This window comes from Tenrec ecaudatus, chromosome 7, assembly GCF_050624435.1.
Source record: "Tenrec ecaudatus isolate mTenEca1 chromosome 7, mTenEca1.hap1, whole genome shotgun sequence".
Lineage (NCBI taxonomy): Eukaryota > Metazoa > Chordata > Mammalia > Afrosoricida > Tenrecidae > Tenrec > Tenrec ecaudatus.
Window position 1 is genome coordinate 139,635,025 of NC_134536.1, and position 21,993 is coordinate 139,657,017.

Sequence of the window (21,993 nt, forward strand, 5' to 3'; positions counted from 1 at the left end):
ACTGATGAACTAATATTAATACGAGGATTTACTGGTCAAATTTTAAAAATCGTTTATATCTTTCATTAAACAAAAACAAAACCCAAACCATAGTTACCCTATAGGACAGAATAGAACTGCCTCGCAGGGTTTCAAAGGCTAGAACCTTTATGGAAACTGACTGCCACATCCTCTTCTCTAGAAGCAAAGTAAGTAAAGTAGCTGGCGGGTGCAATCTGCCCATCCTTTGGTTAGCAGCTCAGCGCTTAACTACTGTGCTACTAGGATTCCTAATTCCTTGTATGAGCTAAATCCTGTCTGTCCCTCTCCCCTCTCCCTCCTCCCCACCGCCCCCACTTTGTCATTGGAAGACACGGCTGATAGAAATAGGTTATGGTAAACTCATGAATAGCTACATCTTTAAGTATTTAAAAGTATGTATTTGCAAGGACTTTATAAAGAGCCGAGCTTATGTGTTTTAGCCCTAAAAATCAAATTGGCGGCAAGCCGCGACTCTTCCTTGCCTCAAACTACTGGAAACTACATCTCCCAGCATGCTCTGCAGGTGGTTTGACCTAATCACAAATAGCCCCGTTGGGCAACAAGGATGGTTGGCTTTGACTGGACTTATTTTTGCTGTAAATTTCTATCCCTTTGGACAACTATTTAGAATTTTAAAAATTTATAGCTACCACACCTTCTTTTGAACTGGATGGTTTCCACGGAGGCAGGCGCATTGTTTTCTCTCAGTCGATGTGGGGCGGGGAAAGCGTTTCCGGAGAGCTCGGGAATAGGAGGGAATGTTGACCAGAGAGCACCTGCGACGGTTCACAGGAGCAGGAACTCGACTCGAACTGAGTCTGCGAGGAGCCGGATCTTAACGGAAGGATTGCCAGTGGAAGATGGAGGAGTCTGAGGATGGTGGGCAGTCGCTGGCCCAGGTTTACATCTACAGTCCTGAGTATGTCAGGATGTGCGACTCCTTGTCGAAAGTCCCCAAACGGGTGAGAAAGTTGGGGACGAAAAATCGTGGGCTTTTTGGTGGAGGCGGGCGGCAATGGAGGCAGTCGACCGGGCAGAGGGGGTGGGGGTGGGGCGGCTTTTGGAAGCGCCGAGGATTTTAGAGTTTGGGAAGATCTTCGTGACAAATTTGTGAGGTAATATTGGGTGGAGGAAGTGTTCTCCGAGAGCAGCGTTTATCGGCGGGGTGCCAAAGGACAGGTGGGGTGGGGGGCACAAGGGAGAGGTTGGCACCGAGAGGATGGTGTGGCTTTACTTGAGAATCTCCGAAGTCGTATGGAAGAAGTTGGAGGAGAAAAATTAATTAAGGTCTGGTGTTTTCGCTTTAGCCATTTAGGTAATACCTATATTGTCTAAAGTGTAGGTTCAAGAGGATGAGAACATAGGATTGTGCTCAATTACACTTTCAAGAGAAATTAAGCACAGATTATTTTCTGCCTTTTTTTTGCATGCTGCTTTTTTTTTTTAGGCCAGTATGGTACATTCTCTGATTGAAGCATACGCGCTGCATAAGCAAATGAGGTAAGTTATTTTCTTGAGCATAGTCTTTTTTCTCATATGTTTGAAATGAACTTGCTTATCACTAAAGACTCCTAAATGCAATTTTACTTTCCCTCCTTTTTTTAAGCCACTCAGACCAATAGTTAGATCTGAGGGGTAAGGAATCTGGAGTGTTTTTTTGTTTTGTTTTAAGGCTGTGACCCTTTGCTCTTGCTTTTATTTATTTACATATATATTTTGGCTTATAAGAAGCATGTTATATATAGTTGCTAATAAATGAAATCAATAATAAATATCCCGTTAAACCTTCCATGAATGTGACTTTCTCTTTTTCCCTTCTGTCTGTCCTCCCTTTATAATTTCCTTTCCCTCCTCTCTCCCTGCCCCTGCCCCCACCCCTGTTCCTGGGGGAGGCACCGTCTTCGGAGTCTTATCTTTTAGGGTAAAGCTCACTCTTCCTGTAATAATGGTGTCATTAATTTTTTATCTGTTTTAAGAGTGGCTAACTTTGCTAAGCACAATGTTCTCTAGCGTTGCCCTTGGGTGTTCACAGGAGTCGTCTTTTTAAATTGTATGCGTGAAACAGTTTGTTTATTCACACCTCTGTAATTAGTGTTTTGGATTGTTTCCATGCTCTTTGCTATTGTGGAAATTGCTGCAGTAGACATAGTGCGTAGATGTCTGTTTGTGCTTTATTCTTTATTTTTTTACGGTGCATGCCCAGTAGAGAGATTGCAAGATCATCAGGTAATTGCATTTGCATTTGTTTCAGGAAGAACAATGCTCGTTTCCCTGGTGGTTGCATAATTCTACAGTCCCATCAGCAATGTATGAGGGTTCCAATCTCTCTGCATCCCTTCTTTATTATTTTGTGTTTTATTGATTGATAGAAGTGTCGGTGTGAGGTGTTTTCTCATTGTTTTAATCTGTATTTCTCTTATTGCTAATAAACATGAACATTTTTCAGAGGGTTGCTGTCTGCCTCTATGTCATCTTTGGTAAATTGTCAGGGTGGTCAATTTTTGTTTGGGTTATTTGTATTTTTCTTCTTAAGATGTTGTAGTTTTCTGTAAATTTTGGAGATTAGCCCTTTATTTGATGTGTCATTAGTAATTTTCCCCCCCAATACGTGGCTTCTTTTTTTTAACTCTTTCGATGTGCATAAATGTCATTGTTTTAGGAGGCCCCAGCCCTTTATTTTGTCTTCTGTAGTGTGGCTATTTTTCATTACGTTTGGTAGTGTGTTTATGCCTGGCATTAGGGCCCTTAAGCATGTCCCTATTTTTCATTGATGGTTTTTATGGTTGTGTGTTTTATATTTAGGTCTTTGATTCATCTTGAGTTTGTTTTTGTATATAATGTGAGGTGTGAGACCTGTTTCATTTTTTTCCCAAACCATTCTATTAGGAGCTAAGCCAGACATCACACCATTCTGTAGTTCAATCATATCACGCAGTGTTGTAAAATCGCTACCACAATCAGTTTCAAAACATTTTCTTCCTTGAACTCTTTGATATCAGCTCTGCTTTTGGAAGCGGCCATCTAGCTCAGAAGCAACAAAGCACACATGGAAGAATCACACCAGCCTGTGCGATCATGAGGTGTTGAAGGGATCAGGTATAAGGCATCATCAGAACAAAAAAGTGTTACCATAGTGAATGAGGGGAGAGTGCAGAGTGGAGACCCAAACCTCATTTGTCGGCCACTGGAGATCCCTTTGCAGCGGGGTCTAGGGGAGAAGACGAGCCAGTCAAGTTGCAATGTAGCACCGATGAAAAATACAACTTTTCTCTAGTTCCTAAATGCTTCTCCCCTCCCCACCACCCCGCACTATCATGATCCGAATTCTGGCTAGACCAGAGGATGTACACTAGTACAGGTAGGAACTGAAAACACAGGGAATCCAGGGCGGATGATCCCTTCAGGACCAATAGTGTGAGTGGCGATACCGGGAGGGTGGAGGGAGGGTGGGTTGGAAAGGGGGAACCAATTACAAGGGTCTACTTGTGACCTCCTCCCTGGGCAACGAACAACAGAAAAGTGGGTGAAGGGAGACGTTGAACAGGGCAAGATATGACAAAATAATAATTTATAAATTATCAAGGGTTCATGAGGGAAGGGGGTGAATAAAATGAGGAGCTGATGCCAGGGGCTTAAGTGGCGAGCAAATGTTTTGAGAATGATGAGGGCAATGAATGTACAAATGTGCTTTACACAATTGATGTTTGTATGGATTGTGATAAAAGTTGTATGAGCCCCTAACAAAACAATTAAAAAAATATGTGCAGTGTGCATAGGAATTTGTTCATAGTTTTTTTTTAAAACTATAATCCAGCCCTTCAATGGGTCTGAGGGACAGTGAACTGGCCTCCTGTTTAGAAAGTTTGAGGACCTCTGCCCTAGACACTTATCTTTTAATAGCTGAGCACCATCCGCCTTCTTCACCACATTTGCTTATGCACCCATTTTGTCTTCAGGGATTGTACCAGGAGGGTGGGCATCACAGAATGACAGAACAAAGTGTTCTTGTATTGAGGAAGGGTATGAGCTGAGGCCTGAAGTCCATCCACTACTTCAGTGTATTATTTATAAAAATATGTACATAGGCCAATACTTCTATTTTTATGGATTAATGTATTTACATATGGACACATCTATGCTTATGCCTCTGTCCATAGCTTTTGCTTCCTAGATAATTCTTCTGTTTCTTTTTACCTTCCTTCTGCCTCATCATGCTTGTCCTACTTCTGCCTCATAGTACTTCCTCTTAGCTAGATTGCTGCTGCTCTAACACCCCCAGGATCTCTATATCCTCCTGTTGTTGGTTTTAATTCCCTAGTTGTTCCTCTGTCTATGGCGTTGTTTGCTCACACTATCCTTCCCCCGCCCCCTTCCCCTGCCCCCTTCCCCCACCAGGTCCCTCCGGGACTGTTGGTCCCATTGCTTTCTCCTCAAGCTTTCTCCTCAAGACAGGTCCCATGCCTGTCTTATGTAAGTGGGCATACCAACAATGGCATCGACCAAACAAAAAGATAACAAAAGATTGAAAAAAGAAAAGAAGAAAAACAGGAAAAACATACATACTTCCAGGTCTTTCCACTGACCTTTATGACTCCCCCATTGGTCCTGGGGGAATTCCAGGATTTGCCACTCCTAGCCTGAAGTCTATTTTGGTAGCTCATTAGGGGCTTTGCTTCAGTTGCTGATCTGTTGTGTTCCTTTCTTGATTTGCCCCACTGTGGGGGGTTCAGACCGCACTACCTCCTTGCCACATGTCCCCAGTATTGTCCTCTATTGCAGTATGCTCCAGTAAGGGACAACATGTTATGAGCTGTTGTCGGCCCTACAGACATCTCTGTGTTTTAGCAGCTCCATGCAGGAACGTCATCCTCGGGGCTTGGTGTGCCGATAATGGGGTCTAGACCGACTATCCCTTTATCTTTTTCTTTTTCAGTTTGCTTCCATGTGGACGTGATGTGCCGGCCCCTCACCTCACCTGTAGGTTTAGTGTGGTCTGTTGCACATACATTTAGGGAGGGGGTCAGTTTGGCTCTGGTTGGGGCTGGCCCTGTAGCCCAATCTTCTCATGTATTCCTGCTTGCGGTTACATTGCTCTCATGGTTTGGTGTGTTCAGGCATTGTTTGAAGCCATCTATGTATTTGGCAAACATAAAAATTATATGCTTTCCATTAAAGTTATTTACCATTTCCCAAAACCTTTATGACAAACCAGAAAGCATAGCAAAGATGTCCTATTTCTTTACTGTTAAGTTGGGAGATATTTATTAATAGTGACTTTGATTTTTGATATTTATTAAATAAATAGAAAAGTAGTAGAAATTGGAGCTATTGGATCTGGGAACATGGTCCAAGAAACTAAAAAAAAAAATCACCTCTGATGATATAGACATTTTTTTCTTGAAGTATGGATCTTATTTTTTTCAATAGTTTTATTGACATATAATTCACATATCATACATTAATATTTATAGTTCACTAATATTAAAGAGTTGTATAATTATTGCTACAATCAGTTCTAGAACTTTGTTTCCTTTTTACACTCATTATTCTCCCCATTTCCCTCCAAACTCCTTTCCTATATCCTCAGTAAGCTATTAATCCCTTAACTCAGTTACTGTGCCCATAGATTTACCTACCCGGGGTTTCATAAACTGGAAAACATGCAAAATAAAAAAGGAGCTACAATAATAACAAAGTAAACTAGTGAAAAACTCCAGTAAAAAAGAAAGGAAGTATTAAAAACTATGACAACTTTCAAATGGGTCAAACAGTAGATCAAATGATGAGGTCTTACATCTTAAGTTTCCAGTGCTCTCTAAGAGCAAGGCTATTCACATCCCTGGACTCTGGTCAGAAGGGCTCACTGGAGACTCACTCCATGTGGGGGCCTTGCAGATGAATTTTGGGATCTCATTGTCATCCATAGCCTTCTGCAAATTGTGTATTCACAATTTAAGCCCTGATAACTTTCACTCCTTTAGATTTGGATTTTCTTGCTTAGTCTTTGAATCACACAGACTGCTGTACTTCTTCCATGTAGACTTAGTTGATGCCTCACTTAGATGGCTGCTTGATTGAAGACTCCAGATGCTATTCTTTTTTTAAAGCTGGACACCATCTAGTTTCTTCACCACACTTTGCTATAGCAACTATACCTTCTGTGAGGGTGAGCATTCAGCAGGACCTCATTATAGGAACTAATTATCCTTAGATTGGGGGTAGAATTAAGTGTGAGACCAAATGGATTTTATTTTTGAGATTGAACTACAGTAATATACATTTGAGGTTGAATTACAGGATTTCTTCTGGCCTTCTTGATGCTAGTAGTAGGCTATAAACAACAGTATATCCCATGGCTGTCATGTATATTTTAAATTTTAGCTAGCCTGACCTTGTGGGTTTCTCAGAGTGTAAATCTTTTTTTTTTCTTTTAAAAAATCATTGTATTGGGGGCTCGTACAACTCATCACAATACATACATGCATCCATTGTGTCAAGCATATATGTACATCTGTTGCCATCCACATTCTCAAAACAGTTGCTTTCTACTTGAGCCCTTGGTATCAGTTCCTCATTTTTCCCCTCTCCTCGCTCCGTCATGAACCCTTGATAAGTTATAAATCATTATTATTTTGTCACATCTTATACCATCTAAAGTCTCCCTTCACCCCTTCTCTACTGGGAGGAGGTTATATGTAGATCCTTGTAATCTGTTCCCCCTTTCTCCCTCACCTTTCCTGTACCCTCTGGGTATCACCACTCTCACCACTGGTCCTGAGGGGTCCATCTGTCCTGGATTCCCTGCATTTCTAGTTCCTATCTGTACCAGTGTACATCCTCCAGTCCAGCTGGATTTGTAAGGTAAAATGGGCATCATGATAATGGGGGGAGGGGGAAAGGAAGCGTACAAGAACTAGAGGAGTATTGAATGTTTCATCATTGCTGCACTGTGCCGTGACTGGCTCATCTCCTCCCCATGGCCCTTCTGCAAGGGGATGTCCAATTTCCCACAAATGGGTTCTGGGTCCCCACTCCGCACTCCCCCTCATTCACAATGCTACGATTATTATTATTATTTTTTTGGTCTTTGATGCCTGATACCTGATCCTTCGATGCCTTGTGATCTCACAAGCTGGTGTGCTTCTTCCATGTGGGCTTCTTTGTTTCTCAGTTAGATGCCCCTTGTTTATCTTCCAGCCTTAGGACCCCAGATTCTATATCTTTTGACAGCCGGGAACTATCAGCTTTCTTCACCACATTTGCTTATGCACCTGCTTTGTCCTCAGCGATCTAGTCGGGACAGGCTGGTGTGCTTCTTCCATGTGAGTTTTGTTGTTTCTCAGCTAGATGGCTGCCTTATTATCGTCAGGCCTTTAAGACCTCAGATGGTATATCTTTTGGTAGCCGGGAACCATCAGCTTTCTTCACCACATTTGCTTGTGCACCTGTTGTCTTCAGTGATTGTGCCAGGAAGGTGAGCATCTCATACTACTGAATTGTTAGAACAAAGTGTTCTTGTGTTGAGGGAGTACATAGGGGCCCACTGTCTATCTTTTTCCTTAATACTAAACCTATAAATTTATGTACATAGATTTATTTCCCCCTCATCGTATATAATTATATTTACATCTGCATATGCCTGTATTTAGATCTCTATAACTACCCTTTGCCTCCTAGTTCTTTCCTCTATTTCTTTGTATGTTCCTAGTGTCCCACTATCATGTTCAGCCTTCATTTGGGTTTCAGGAATTCCTTTTGGTTACATTGTCCGTTATCCAGCCCTGCCAGGCCTCCTACACCCTCCTTGCCACTGATTTTGGATCACTTGTTCCCTTGTCCCTGGGTTTGTTCACACCCACTTCCTTTCCCCGTCCTCCCCCTCTCCCACATCCCCCTGGAACTATCATCCCCTTGTTCTCTCCTCCGGCTTGTATATCCCGCCTATCCCTTTCAGGTAAACATGCAGCGACAATAATATGCACCATCACAAGACCGAGTACAATGAAGCAACAATAGAAAATAAAACAATAGCTACAACAACAACAACAATAACACAAAAAACCCTATAAACAGTTGAGGGTTTATTTGTTGTCCTTCATGAGTGCTTTCCAGTCGAGTCTGGTGCGGTGCCATGCCCTGGCCCCACATCTATCCCTGGGGACTTCATTGCTTTGCTCCCCCTGCTGCTCTGCTGCATGCCACCAGAGGCTGGCTTTGCTGTAGTGACTCAGGGCGGGCACAATTCCCGCCGTGTGTCTCTAGTGTCCTCCCCAGTGGTGCTATGGGTCAATGAAGATGCTGTGTCCTGTGATGAGGCTGGCCTGGTGGTCGTCTTTTTGCATTGCTGCTCTGAGCAGAAACATTGTCCTCAGGACTTGGTCAGCCAGGATGCGCTTCACTATTTTTTCCCCTGCCCCCCTCATTGGCTCCTGTGTGCTCTAATTAGACAGTTCCCTCTCCTTGAGCTTTAGCTTCAGTGCTGTCCTCTGAAGTTAATTCTTATGAGGGGGAAGGTGCTGTATACTCAGTTGGTAATGGGGCCGGCCCCTCAGGCCTCTCTATCAGTTCCCTGCTTCATGTCAGTGTGTTGTGTTCTTGTTTTGGAGCTCCGGGTTGAAGTCTGGTCCCTCTTTCCCTGTGGAGACACAATCAGCACCCTCCCCCTGTGTGGGTTAGTGCCCTGTTCCCCAGGCTACCCATGTCTTCCCCCCCCCTCCTTTTTAGTGGGTTACCATATGCTATCCATAGCATTACTAATACTACATTTCTGGAAGGCACGTTGTACCATGTCTTCTGGAATGTCTTTCCATGCATCTCAAACCCACTTTGCTATTAACTCTATGGCAGGCTTCATGAGATTTCCTCCTTTTGTTAGTCAGGCTTGACCAGATGACATCCATTCGTACCACTGACCCGTGTATAAGCCGAACATCAGTTTTTCAGCACATTTTTGTGCTGAAAACTTGGCTTACACACGAGTATATACGGTATGTAATCCCTGAGCCAAGATTCTCAACTTTGTCCCAATGCCCTCATTAATGGCCCTAATAGTTGTACCTCAAGGTCTGTGATCCATCTTGAGTTTATTCTCGTGTATGGAGTGAGGTAAGGGTCTTGCTTCATTTTTCTGGAGCTATGTATCAATTTTTCCAGCACCATGGAATGAAGAAGGCATCCACTTTCCATTTGATCTTTTGGGGGCCCCTTAATAAAGATTAGTTGTCCTTATGCTGATGATTTTATTTCTGGGTTTTCAATCCTTTTACATTGGTCTGAATATCTATCATTACACCAATACTATGGTGTTTTGACCACTGTGGCTGTATAGTCTATATTAATGTCGGTTAAAGCAAGCCCTCCCACTTTGTCCTTCTTGAGCAGTTCTCTGCTAATTCGCGGTTTCTTCCTTCTCCATATGAAGTTGGTAATCTGTTTTTCCAACTCTTTGAAGAAACATGCTGCAATTTGGATTGGGATAACATTTAACTTATATAGTGCTTTAGGTAGAATTTACATCTTTACAATATTGAGTCTACTGATCCACGAGCATAGGATCTCCTTCCATTTGTTGAGGTCACGCTTATTGTTGAGGTTGGTTTGTTTTAATAGTGTTTTGTAGTTTTTGTCGAACACATCTTTTGTTTTTTGAGTTAGGTATATCCCTAGATATTTCAATGTGTGTTTGGCTATTGTGAAGGGTACCCCTTTTTTTGATCCCCTCTTCTGTGGCCTTGTCCGATGTGGACAGTATTGCAATAAACTTATGTTTGTTGATCTTGTAACCTGATAGGCATATTCCTCTATTGCTTCCAGTACTCCTCTTGTGGAACTTTTAGGATTTTCCATATATAAAATCATATTATCTGTGAATAACGATGATTTCACTTCTTCCTTCCTCAGACAAATAACTTTGATGTCCTTTCTTTTCCTCCAGTACGATGTTAATGGGGACAAGGAACATCCTTGCCTAGTTCCCTTTTTCAGAAGAATTGATCTTGTCTTTTCTCCATTGACTACCACAGTGGCTGTTGGTTTTTATATATATAGCTTCTATTATATTGAGGAATTTTCCTTCCATTCCTAGCTTATTGAGTGTCTTAAACATGATTTGGTGTTGGATGTTGGCGAATGCTATTTCCGCATCTATCGATATTATGTGGTTCTTATACTTTTTCATTTCAGTGTGGCTTATAATACTACTAATGGTCTTTCGTATACTGAACCATCCCTGCATCCCTGGTATGAATCCTGCTTGGTCATGGTGAATTATTTGTTGTATATATTTTTGTATTCTCTTGGCGAGTATTTTGTTGAGGATTTTGCATCAATATTCATTAGGGAAATTGGTCTGTAGTTCTCAATTCTTGTGGGATCCTTGCCCAGTTTAGGTATCAGAGTTATACTAGCTTCATAGAAGAAATTTGGGAGTTTGCCATCTTTTTTTATGTTCTGGAAGAGTTTGTGTAGGATTGGTGTCAGTTCTTCCCTGTATGCTTGATAGAAGTCTCCTGTAAACCCATCTGGTCCAGGTGATTTTTGTTTGGTAATCCCTTGATAACCTTGTCTGTTTCTTCTATTGATAAGGGTCTGTTGAGGTTCTTGACGGCCAGTAGTGATAATCTAGGGAAGAATTGTTTTTCCAAGAATTTGTCCATGTTTTCCAAGTGTTTGAATTCATTGGAGTACAGTCCTTCATAGTACTGTGTAAGTATCCTTTGATTTCACTGTGTTCCATTGTAATATCTACTCTTTCACCCCTCATCCTTGCTGTTAAAATGTGTTCCTTTCTTTCTTTGGTCAAATTCGTGAGAGGTTTGTCTATTTGGTGTATCCTTTCGAAGAACCAACTTTTAACAGCATTGATTTCCCCCCCCCCCATAGTTTTCTTATTTTCTCTCTCCTGAATCTCAGATCTACTTTTTATGATTTATTTTCTTTTGCTATTAGTTGTATTATCTTGTTGACTCTGCTCTATTTGCTGTAAATGTTGTGCCAGTGTATCTGTCATAAGCCTCTCCTCCTTATGTGAGCATGTAACTATGAGACTTTCTCTGATGACTGCCTTTGCTGTGTCCCATAAGTTTTAGTATGTCATGTTTTCATTCTCATTGGTTTCTAGAAATTTCCTAATTTCATCTCTGATCTGAACCAGTGTATACTCCTTTTGCAATAGAGTTATTCATTCTTCAATTTTTTCCCTTGATTTCTTTATCTTCCTTTTGTTGATTTCCAATATTATCACACAGTGGTCAGAGAGAGAGGTCTGTGTGGTATCCATGTGCTTAAATTTATGTAGATTCGACTTACGCCCTAGCATGTGGTCCCTCTTGAATATATGCCATGTGGGCTTGAAAAGAATGTGATTGTTTTTGTATTTGGGTGGAGAGCTCTGTAAATATCTATCAGGTCAAATTGTCTTATTTTAGTGTTTAGATCTTTAGCCTCCTTGTTGAGCTTCTTTCCCAGTGATCTTTCTCAGAGAGCAGTGTATTGAAGTCACCTACCATAATTGTTGAGGCTGTAATTTCTTTTTTCATCTTTTGGAGCGTTTGATTGAAATATTCTGCTGAACACTTGTTTGGTGAGTAAATGTTTAGAATGCATAGTAGTTCTTTGTGGACTGTTACCTTGAGCATTATATAGTGTCCCTTGTCCTTTGAGGTCAATTTTATGTGAGATTAGGATCGCAACCCCTGCTTTTTTGAATTGTTGTTTGCGTGGTATGTTTTTCTCTAGCCTTTGATTCCCAGCCTATTTTTGTCTGTAATCTTGAGATGTGACTCCTGTAGGCAGCAGATGGAGGGATTGTGTTTTCTAAGCCAGTCTGTTAGTCTCTATCTCTTAAAGCCTGAGTTCAATCCATTGATATTCAGGGTTATTACATCTATTTGTGGACTCTGTAATATCATTTTATCCCTCTTATGTTGGGTGTTTTCTTACCTCCATTTCTTTTCCATGGGTTGTGCATATGTGTGTTAGTGGTTCATTCTTGCCTTCTTTCCATTGTTGAACCTGTGTTATCTAGGGAGCTGTTTTCCGTTTGGTGGTCTCTGGTTGGAGTTCTTCTGTGGGATGGTCTCTTGCATGTGCTTGGTGAGCGTTGTTCTTCTGCCCATACTGGGTTGGCGAGGATCTTTTGTAGTGCTGGGTTCCTTTTAGCATATTCTTTGAGACTTTCCTTGTCCAGGAAGACTCTCACTTCTCCATCAATTTTGATAGCTAATTTGGCAAGATAGAGTATTCTTGGGTTTGCGGTATTTTTCCTGCAATTTTCTGAATATGCTGCTCCATTGTCTGCTCTTTTTATAGTGTCTGCTGATAGGTCTGAGCATATTCTTATCTGCTTGCCTTTATATATGGTTGCCAGTTTTTCCCTAGCTGCTCTTACAATTTTCCCCTTTTCCTCATAGTTAGTTTAACAACTTTATGTCGTGGTGCCTTCTTATTGGGATTCTGTCTAGCTGGTATTCTTTCGGCCACCTGGATAGTTGCCTGGTTTTCATTCTTTAAGCTAGGGAAAATTTCCTCCAAGCATTCCATCACTATTTTGGATGTTGGCTTCATTGATGTGCATTCCTCCGGCAAGCCAATAGTTCTGATGTTGTTCCTTCTCATAGCGTCAGACATAGCTCTGAGGTTTTCTTCAGCTTCTCTGATGGGCTTGTGAGACTTTTTCTCATGTTTATTAAATTCTTCTTGAGAATCCTCTAGGTCACTGGTGAGGTTCTCTGCCTCCTCCATATCTGGGCGAAGTCCGTGAGTTTGCTGTTAGTTTTTGTTATCTCGCCCTTTAACTCCTGTATTTCCCTTTGGTGCATGGCCTTTATTTTCTCTATCATTTTCTCCCTTTTCTATAATGCTTCCCTCATGTCCTGTATAGCTCCAAGCAGCATCCTGAAGATTTCTTTCTGTGGTAGTTCCAGGTGGTCTTCTGGCATTGGATTTTGTTTCTCTTTTCTTGTTGAAACTGTTGTAGCAGCTTGCTGGTGTTTGGTCGATTTATTGGAACTAGGTACCATTTTCCCAGGTGTCTCAGAGCCCTGGGCTCTCTCTTTGGGAGGTTAGTACTGGTGTTTCAGCAGGCTGCTTTTAGCCAACTTCCTTGTAAGGTTGTGTTTCACCTTTGTCCTGCTGGGGTTTCCCTCTCCCCTTGAACTACGGTTTGTGCTCCAGCCACCTTCAGGTCTCCTTAGGGGCTGTTGTTTGCAGCTATGCACACTGCGGTCTGATAAAAAGTGTTGACTCAAGTGAAGGGGAACATATTTTGGGGATGGGTTGGGGATTGGGTGATCTACTTCTGGCTAGGAGTACTTCCCACAGGTAGGCGGGTGGGAGGGGGGGCCGCTACTGGTGTGCTGATCCATTGCTTGGAGCACAGAGGGTGGGGTGGATTGAGCAGGGAGAAGGGAGAATGCAGTAGGCAAGTCCCAAAGGCCTGGGTCCCTATGCTACAACTGCAGAAAATGCTGCCAGACTTGTGTCCGCTCCCTGGCATGCCTGAAACGGTGTGGCAGGATGCGAACCTCTGTGTGTGCGTGTGCATTGCATGTATGTATGGTGGGGGGAAGAAAGCCAGGGAGGGAGCTGGATGGCCGATTTGTGAGGAGCGCAGAGATGGGGTGGGCACCTTTGGGTTGAGACCTCTGGGAGTGGAGGCAGTTTGATTGGCGGTTTGTGGGAGCACAAAGGCATGGCAGCATCATCTGCCATCTACCTGATTATGCTGTGGCGCCAGGGCACGAGCCTCCCAGGAGGAGGCGGGGATCGTCTGGCTGGCTGGTCAGCAAGGGGTGCCCAGATGGGGCATGAATCTCTGCAGGGGGGCGATATACCGGCTGGAGCACCTACATGGGACCCCGGGCATCATGGGCAGAGTAGGGGGTACTAGCTGGTGATTCTGCACAGAGCGCCGAGGCAGGGCAGCTGCCTCCGCAATGCTCCTGGCTGCCCTGTGGTGCCAGCAGAGTGGGCACTCTGAGCATCACGCAAGAGACCACGGGTGTCCGCTTCTGCTTCAGAGAAGTACTCTGAGTTGTCTTGGGAATCGACAGACAGACTTGATACCCCTACTAGGCCCCTAAATTTCGCCACTCACTGAGTTCTGGATGTGAGCTACCTGTATGGCAGCCGTCTTCCCCCGACTCTCTGTGAGTGTAAATCTTGAAGGGAGTAGAAAGCCTCATCTTTCTCCTGGTGGTTTTTCATTGCCAACCTTTCACTTAGCAACCTAGTATGTAACCCACTATGCCACCATGACTCTGGACCTAAATGGCAAGGGCTAGAGAACGTAATGACAGTAGTGAGGCCAGGAAGAGGAAATGTGGGACAGACAGGGGTAAAAAAATCCAAACTGCTGTAATAGAATTGATTCAGACTCTTAGTGATCCTGTAGGACAGAGTAGAACATCTATTTGGGATTTCTGAGATTTGGGGTATGAACTTGTTATCAGTTCAGTGCATAACCCACTATACAACCAGGGCTCCTAGTGGTAGGGAGTGGTAAATTTTGTTGTTAGGTGAACTCCCTTTATTCTCTCACTTAATCCTGTTTATTACTGCTTGTGAGTTTAACGGATTCTGAGTGAAGCCTGGTTATAATCTTTCTGTTCCTTCTCTTGGAAACAGACGTGAGAGAACAAGTAAAGGGACTTTTACATTTTATTTTGCCTATCTTTTATCCCTTAATATTAATAATGATAGGGATACATAAAGCATATTCATATGTTGTTGTATAATCTCCATATGCATCTCATAATGTATCCCCATTTTACAGATGAGTTAATTTGAGCTGCAGAGTGGTCAAATAGCTCACCTAAGGTTATTGAGCTAGTAAATACAGAGCTGGAACAAGAACCGAAGTGAAAAATTATCAGAAAGCATTATAATGGCCACTTAGGAATGAAAGTATTTCAAATGAAAATGAAAGCATTTCCGCCTATGGGTTTGCCATTAAAGCTGTAACTTTCAGGATAGGGCAAGATATGACAAAATAACGAGGTATAAATTACCAAGGGCATATGAGGGAGGGGGGAATGGGGAAGGAGGGGGGGGAAAAAAGAGGACCTGATGCAAGGGGCTTAAGTGGAGAGCAAATGCCTTGAGAATGATTGGGGCAGGGAATGTATGGATGTGCTTTATACAATTGATGTATGTATATGTATGGATTGTGGTAAGAGTTGTTTGAGTCCCTAATAAAATGTAAAAGAAGAAAAGAGAAAAAAATGATTAGGGCAAAGACTGTACAGATGTGCTTTATACAATTGATGTATGTATATGTATGAACTGTGAAAAGAATTGTATCAGCCCCAATAAATTGTTAAAATAAATAAATAAATTTAAAAAAGCTGTAACTTGTGGAGCACAAGTTTTCTGATGCATATTTAAAATTTTTATTTTAAGTATGAATATTCTTTCGTTTTTACCTACCTATGAACTCAAAAGGAAAACCAATCCCCTTATTGTTCACATTGTGAGTACATTAACATGATGTGAGGAAGTATAGATTATATAGTACGATAGAAAAACACATTGTGCGTATCACTTCAGCTTACTGAAATCAGAATCTGAGAGGTGTATTTTCTGCTCAGATTGCTGACTCCTTTACAACTTTTAGCATAATCTGGGTCTGCCTCATTCACATTCCTTTGTTTTCTCTGTTGTTGTTAGGATTGTTAAGCCCAAAGTGGCGTCCATGGAGGAGATGGCCTCCTTTCATACAGATGCCTATCTGCAGCATCTCCAGATGGTCAGCCAAGATGGTGATGATGACCACCCCGACTCCATAGAATATGGGCTAGGTAAGGTTCTAATGAGACAATGACTAACAAGACAATGATGAGAGGTAGAACACTTTCATCTATAGATTGTAACTAGTTAATTATTTATAATTTGCATTGTGATTTTTAATAAATCTCCAGTTAAATAATGTGTTAATCATTAATCTCTTGGTTTAGCTACGTAACATCATTTGAGAAAACGGTATGGGTTTTGTGAAACTGAGTGATGGATTAGATGGGGGAAAGTCTTTCAATGGTTTAGGCCCTGATAAACCATAAAAAAAAATGAAACCCAAACTATACTGCCATTGAGTTCATTCTGATTCATAGCAACCCTATAGGACATAATAGAACTTCCCCTTTACGTTTCTGAAACTAAATCTCCATGGGAGTAGAAAGCCTCATCTTTTTCTTGTGGAGCCGCTGGTGGTTTCAAACTGCCGACCTTACTATTATGTTAGCAGCTCCAAACATAACCACCAGGACCCCTGTTAGGCTCTAATTGTGGTGTCTATATCTAGTCTGATTGTGTATGTGCTGACTTGGATGTCCTTGAATACAGGTTTATGGCCTAGCTAAATTTTCTACTGTATCCTTTATTAAACAACTACATTTTAAAAACTAAATGGCTATCACCATGGTTTAGTAGAAAGCACACTGGACTGAGAATCAAGAAACCTCAGTTGCAGACCTGACTCTCTGCTATGTAAGCAAGAGATACCATTTCTCAGGCCTCAATTTCTTCACCTATTGGTTATGACTAGTTAACGTGTAAGGTTTTTTTTTCTCTCAAGCTCTAATATTTTAAAAATCCTTTTCCTATTATTAGAATGTTTCTGTCTCAGTTGCAGCTCATGCCAGCGCAGTCACTTTTCGGTAAATTGTCTCATCTCAAACACATTTTCCTTGTTGTAAAATTCATTTCTTACAAAAGTAATCTGATTCTTGCCCTAAGGTTATGACTGCCCAGCCACTGAAGGGATATTTGACTGTGCAGCAGCTGTAGGAGGAGCTACAATCACAGCTGCCCAATGCCTGATTGATGGAAAGAGCAAAATAGCAATTAACTGGTCTGGAGGGTGGCATCATGCAAAGAAGTAAGAAAATTGCTTTCCTACTTTCTGACTGTACCTGAATCAATTTTCCTGTTATGTACAAGGGGGTACTCTCCCCCCAAAATGAAAACTTTTTTCAAGCTATGTATTTAAATTTTTTACAAAACAACCTTATCACCTTCAAACTACCCTCCATTATACTTAATACATTTGTCAAATCTGCAATTCCATTCTTGGAAATATTTTTCAAACTCGTGTTTGGATGGCTGACTGTACCTCCCTTGTTTTTTTCTTCACTTTTTCTAACTTCATCAAATTGCTGTCCTTTCATGTCCCTCTTTATTCTTGGAAACAAAAAGAAGTCACATGGAGCAAGGCCACGTGAGAGTAAGGTGCGTGGGGCAAGAGAGGCATGCTAGTTTGTTTTTGTTTTTTGTTTTTTTGACAAAAACTGGCCTATTGAGATGGCTGCATGAGCAGGTGCATTGTCGTGGTGGCAAAACCAGTCCCCTGTCTGCCACAAATCAGGCCTTTTTTTGGTCGCACACTGTTCTGCAATGTGAAAACTTGATTAACCTGGTGGAACAAACTCCCAAGTGCACTATGAGTTGACAGACACCCAGAACAAAGTTTGTCATCAATCAACATTGCACCTTTTTTTAAACGAGAAAACTACTCATCTTGAGTTTTTCCCACAGCACTCCTTTTGTTAGCTGTGTTCAACATCACAACAGTTTTTGCAGCAATTTTCCTGAGCAGAAAGCAAAATTTCACAGCTGTACACTGTTCTCTTAAATCGGCCATCCCCCCAAAATGAAAGATTGAAGCAAAACTGCTTTCACACACAAAAAATTCACTGTGACTAGAGAACGTTCCCAGGCAATGCCACTGGGTGTATTAAGTGCGAGTTGCTCCATGCTCACCTGGCGGGGGGTGGAGGGATGAGCACTATGAAAAAATGAGTACTACAAAAGCTCTTGGTTTTGGGGGGTACCTCCTCGTAAAAGCTTATGCTTATTTTATTGACATCTGCTGAGAGATTTGTATGTATTAGGCATCCTGAAGAGATACAAATGGAAATAGAAGGTGACTAATAACAGCATAGTAGAAAGAATACTATACTATTGAAAGTCAAGATAACCGGGTTCTAAGCCTAGTTTTACTCATAACAAGGTAACTTACTTTGTAGGCCTCAATTTTTCATCAGTGAAATGGGCAGTGTGAAGGATAACTGCACAATCTCTAAACTCCTCTTCACCTTTCTGAAAATTTCCTGGGGATATTTCACTTGAGGAACATTAGCAAGATAAGAATAAGTAGGGAACAACATCAATAATGGTATCAGTTGAATACCTGTGTGAACTGAAGAGATTTAGCAGTAGAAAAAAGTCTTATAAGTACTAGTTTTGAGATCGTTCATGAAAGAAGTTGCAAACATTTTCAAATAGAGAATTGATGAGAATAGTTCGAAATTGGAAGACTGAGGAATCAAGAAGCAAACGTACGCTTCCATCTCTAAAGAAAGTAGTAACCTAGAAATGAGCAATTCTCTACGGAGAAAGCTATTCTTAGGTATTGCTTGGGATTAGAGGAAAAAGTCTTCATAGAGGTTTATATTAACATTTCAAGCAGTAATACTCTTGAGAAGGCCTTTTTAGTACTCAGCATCTTTTCTGATATGTCTGTAGTATTTAACGAATGTTGGAAGAAAAGGATTTTAAAAACAATTTATCAGTGTGCTGTCTGAATGAAATGATTCCAGACAAACTGAAACCCTTGATAATGTTCTTTTCTCCTTTTATCGTACTGTTGTTTATATGTCCAGTTCTGAGGATTTTGGTTTTCTTAAAATTGAATTGTAATCCGTACTTAAGTTCTCCTTTTTTAAAAAAATCATTTTATTGGGGGCTCATACAATTCTTTTTTTTAAAAACAATTTATTAGGGACTCATACAACTCTTATCACAGTCCATACATATACATACATCAATTGTATAAAGCACATCTGTACATTCTTTGCCCTAATCATTTTGATCTTAATCAGCAAGTGCTTTAAGTCCTCCTCATTTTCAGCAAGCCAGATTGTGTCATCTGCATACTGCAGGTTGTTGATAAATCTTCCTCGACTCCTGCTGCTGTGTACTTCTTCATATAGACCAGCTTCTCAAATTATTTGGTCAGCTTACAGATTGAATAAGAATTGTGAAAGTATACTACCCTGACAGACCTCTTCTGATTTTAAACCTCTCAGTTCTTTTCAAACGACTTACCTTTTGGGATTCACATTCTTCTGAATATTAACCATAGTTTGTTAGGGTTCACATAGGTGAATGCCTTTGCATATTCAATAAAACACAAGAAACACTTTTCTTGTGGTCTCTGCTTTTAGCCTTGATCCATCTGACATCAGCAGTGATACTTCTTATGCCATGTCCTTCTGAATTTGGCTTGAATTTCTGGCAGTGTCCTATCGATGTACTATCAATGCAGCTGTTTTTGAATTATCAACATTTTACTTGCATGTGACATTAATATTGTTTGAAATTTTCTGTATGATTTCAAAAAGCAGCTCGAGAACCCAGGCATCAATGCAAAGAAGTAAGGAAACTGTGACTCTGTGGGGTCGCTGTTCTTCAAAATGGGCACAACACAAATACTGTAGTCAGTTGGCCAGGTAGCTATCTTTGAGTTTTCTTCAGTGCTTCATCACCTTGTTGAGACATTTCAATTTTTATTTTGTCAGTTACTATTCTGTCAAATACTGGAGCCTTGCTTTTTGGTAACACCCTCAGTACAGCTTGGACCATCAGGACCGTAGGTTCTTGATCATAGGTTACTACCTGATATGATTGAATGTCAACCAAATCTTTTTGGTACAGTGACTGTGTAATCCCTCCATCGTCTTTTGTTGTTTCCTGCATTATTCAATATTTTGTTCATGGAATCCTTCAATATTATAACTTGAGGCTTAAATGTTGTTTTCAGTTATTTCAACTTCATATATGTTGAGTGTATTCTTTTTTGGTTTTCTAAATTCAAGTCTTTGCACATTTTTTCATAGTAATTTGTCTTCTCGGGCTGCCTTTTGAAATTTTCTGTTCATCTCTTTTACTTCATCTTTTCTTCCATGGGCTGTAGCTATTCTGTGTTCAAGAGAAAGTTTGAGTCTCTTTTGACATTCATTTTGACTTTTTCTTTCTTGTGTTTTTAATGACCTTTTGTGGTCTTCATAAATGATGTTCTTGATGTCCTACCACAGCTCATCAGACCTTCTGTCACTAGTGTTCAGTGCAGCAAATCTTTTCTTCAGATGTTGAAATTCAGCTGAGATATATTCAAGGTTGTATTTTGACTCTCATGGACTTGTTTTAATTTTCTTCACCTTCAACCTGAATTTACAAATGAGCAATTTGTTTCAATTGGTTCCACAACTGGCCTCCTTTTGATAGCTGATAATGAGCTTTCTTCATACTTTTTTCCCACAGATGTAGTCAGTTTGATTCCTTTGTATTCTGTTGCTGAACTGTATACATACAGTTGCTGTTTAAGTTGTTGAAAAAGGGTATTTGCAATGAAGAAGCCATTGGCCTTATAAAATTCTATCATATGATTTCCAGCGTTATTTCTATCCTATGGCCATGTTTTATAACTACTGTTCCTTCTTCATTGTTTAAACTTCTGCATTCCAATCACCTATCATTTGCAATCTATTTTCATTGCATGGTTGATCAATTTCAGGCTGAAGAATTTAGTAGAATCCCACAGTTTCATCAACACTATCTGTAGTTGTTGGTGTGTAAATTTTAATATTATTTGTATTGACTAGATTTCCTTGTAGGCATATAGATATTATCCTATGACATCAGCATTATGCTTTAAGATAGATCCTGCAATTTCCTCTTTGATGAAGATTATGATACTATTCTTTTTGACCTTATTATTCCTGGTACAGTAAATTATGTGATTGTCAATCTCAAAATGGCCAATACCAGTACATTTCAGCTCACTAATGCTTAGGATATCAATGTTTTAGGATATCAATCTTTATGCATTCCATTTTCACTTTTGACATCTTATAGCTTTCCTAGATTCATACTTCATATATTCCAAGTTCTGATTATTAATAGCTATTTTCAGCTGTTTCTTTTGATTTTGAGCCATGCCTCAGCACATAAAGGTCCTGAAAGCTTTACTTCATCATCCACATCATTATGGTGGATTCTATTTTGAGGAGGCAATACTTCAGTTGCATTTTAAGTGCCTTCCAACTAGAGGGGGTCATTTTCCATCACTATAAGCCACTGCCGTTCATAACGTTTTCTCTAGCTAGCCCTCAGAATTGAACAGCCTCTTCCATTTTTGTGGTCTGTTCTTAGTCTGGAAGCTCTGCTGAAACATATTCATCTTGAGTGACCCTGTTGATATTTGAAATACCAGTGATGTGGTGCGTTTCAATTTGTGTTGTAAGAGTTTCAATTTCCACATATCCTTGCCAACATTTCATATTTTCTGTTTGATTTTGTTTTTATCTCACCATAGTTATCCCAATGGGAGTGAAAACACATCTCATGTAGTTTATATTTGCACCTCTCTGGTGGCTAATAATATTAAACATCTTTTCATGTGTGTGTTGGTCATTGGAATATCCTTTTTGGTAAAGTGTTTATTCAAGTCATTTACCTATTTTATTTGTTTTCCTGTTAAGTTGTTTAAGTTTTACATATATATATGTTATTAGATTCTTAGTGGATATATAGTTCCCCCAAATATTCTACCAGTTAGTAGCTTGTCTTTTCATATTTTTGGTAACAGTTTTTTGGTGGATAAAATTTTGAAATTTTTATGATATCACATTCATTTATTTTTTGCCTTTTGCTATTTGTACATTTGTTATTTTATTAGTGAGTCTACTTTAAAAAAATAAGCCTGATGTGGTTGTTTCTGAATTTTTCTAAGAATTTATGGTTTTAGAATGCACAGTTAGGTCCTTACTGCATTGTAAATTTATTTTTGTGTTTGGCTTGAGGCATATTAAGTATTAAAGTTATATAGCATCAGTCTTCTGATGTGTTCTTCTTTTTAGATACTGTGTTGGTTTTTCTAACTCTTTTGCTTTCCAGGACCTCTGGTGGCACTGTCAA

The 21,993-nt window shown here is 40.5% G+C and overlaps 1 protein-coding gene across 1 annotated transcript; it reads left to right on the top strand.

Annotated features, from left to right (window-relative positions):
• The first annotated feature begins 677 nt into the window (after positions 1 to 677).
• Positions 678 to 21,909, top strand: LOC142453677 (histone deacetylase 8-like). Its single transcript, XM_075555229.1, has 4 exons — positions 678 to 983; positions 1,469 to 1,521; positions 15,688 to 15,818; positions 16,753 to 21,909. Exons 1-4 carry the CDS (start codon positions 882 to 884, stop codon positions 16,896 to 16,898), a joined length of 432 nt encoding a protein of 143 aa, XP_075411344.1. The 5' UTR covers positions 678 to 881; the 3' UTR covers positions 16,899 to 21,909.
• The last annotated feature ends 84 nt before the right edge of the window (positions 21,910 to 21,993 follow it).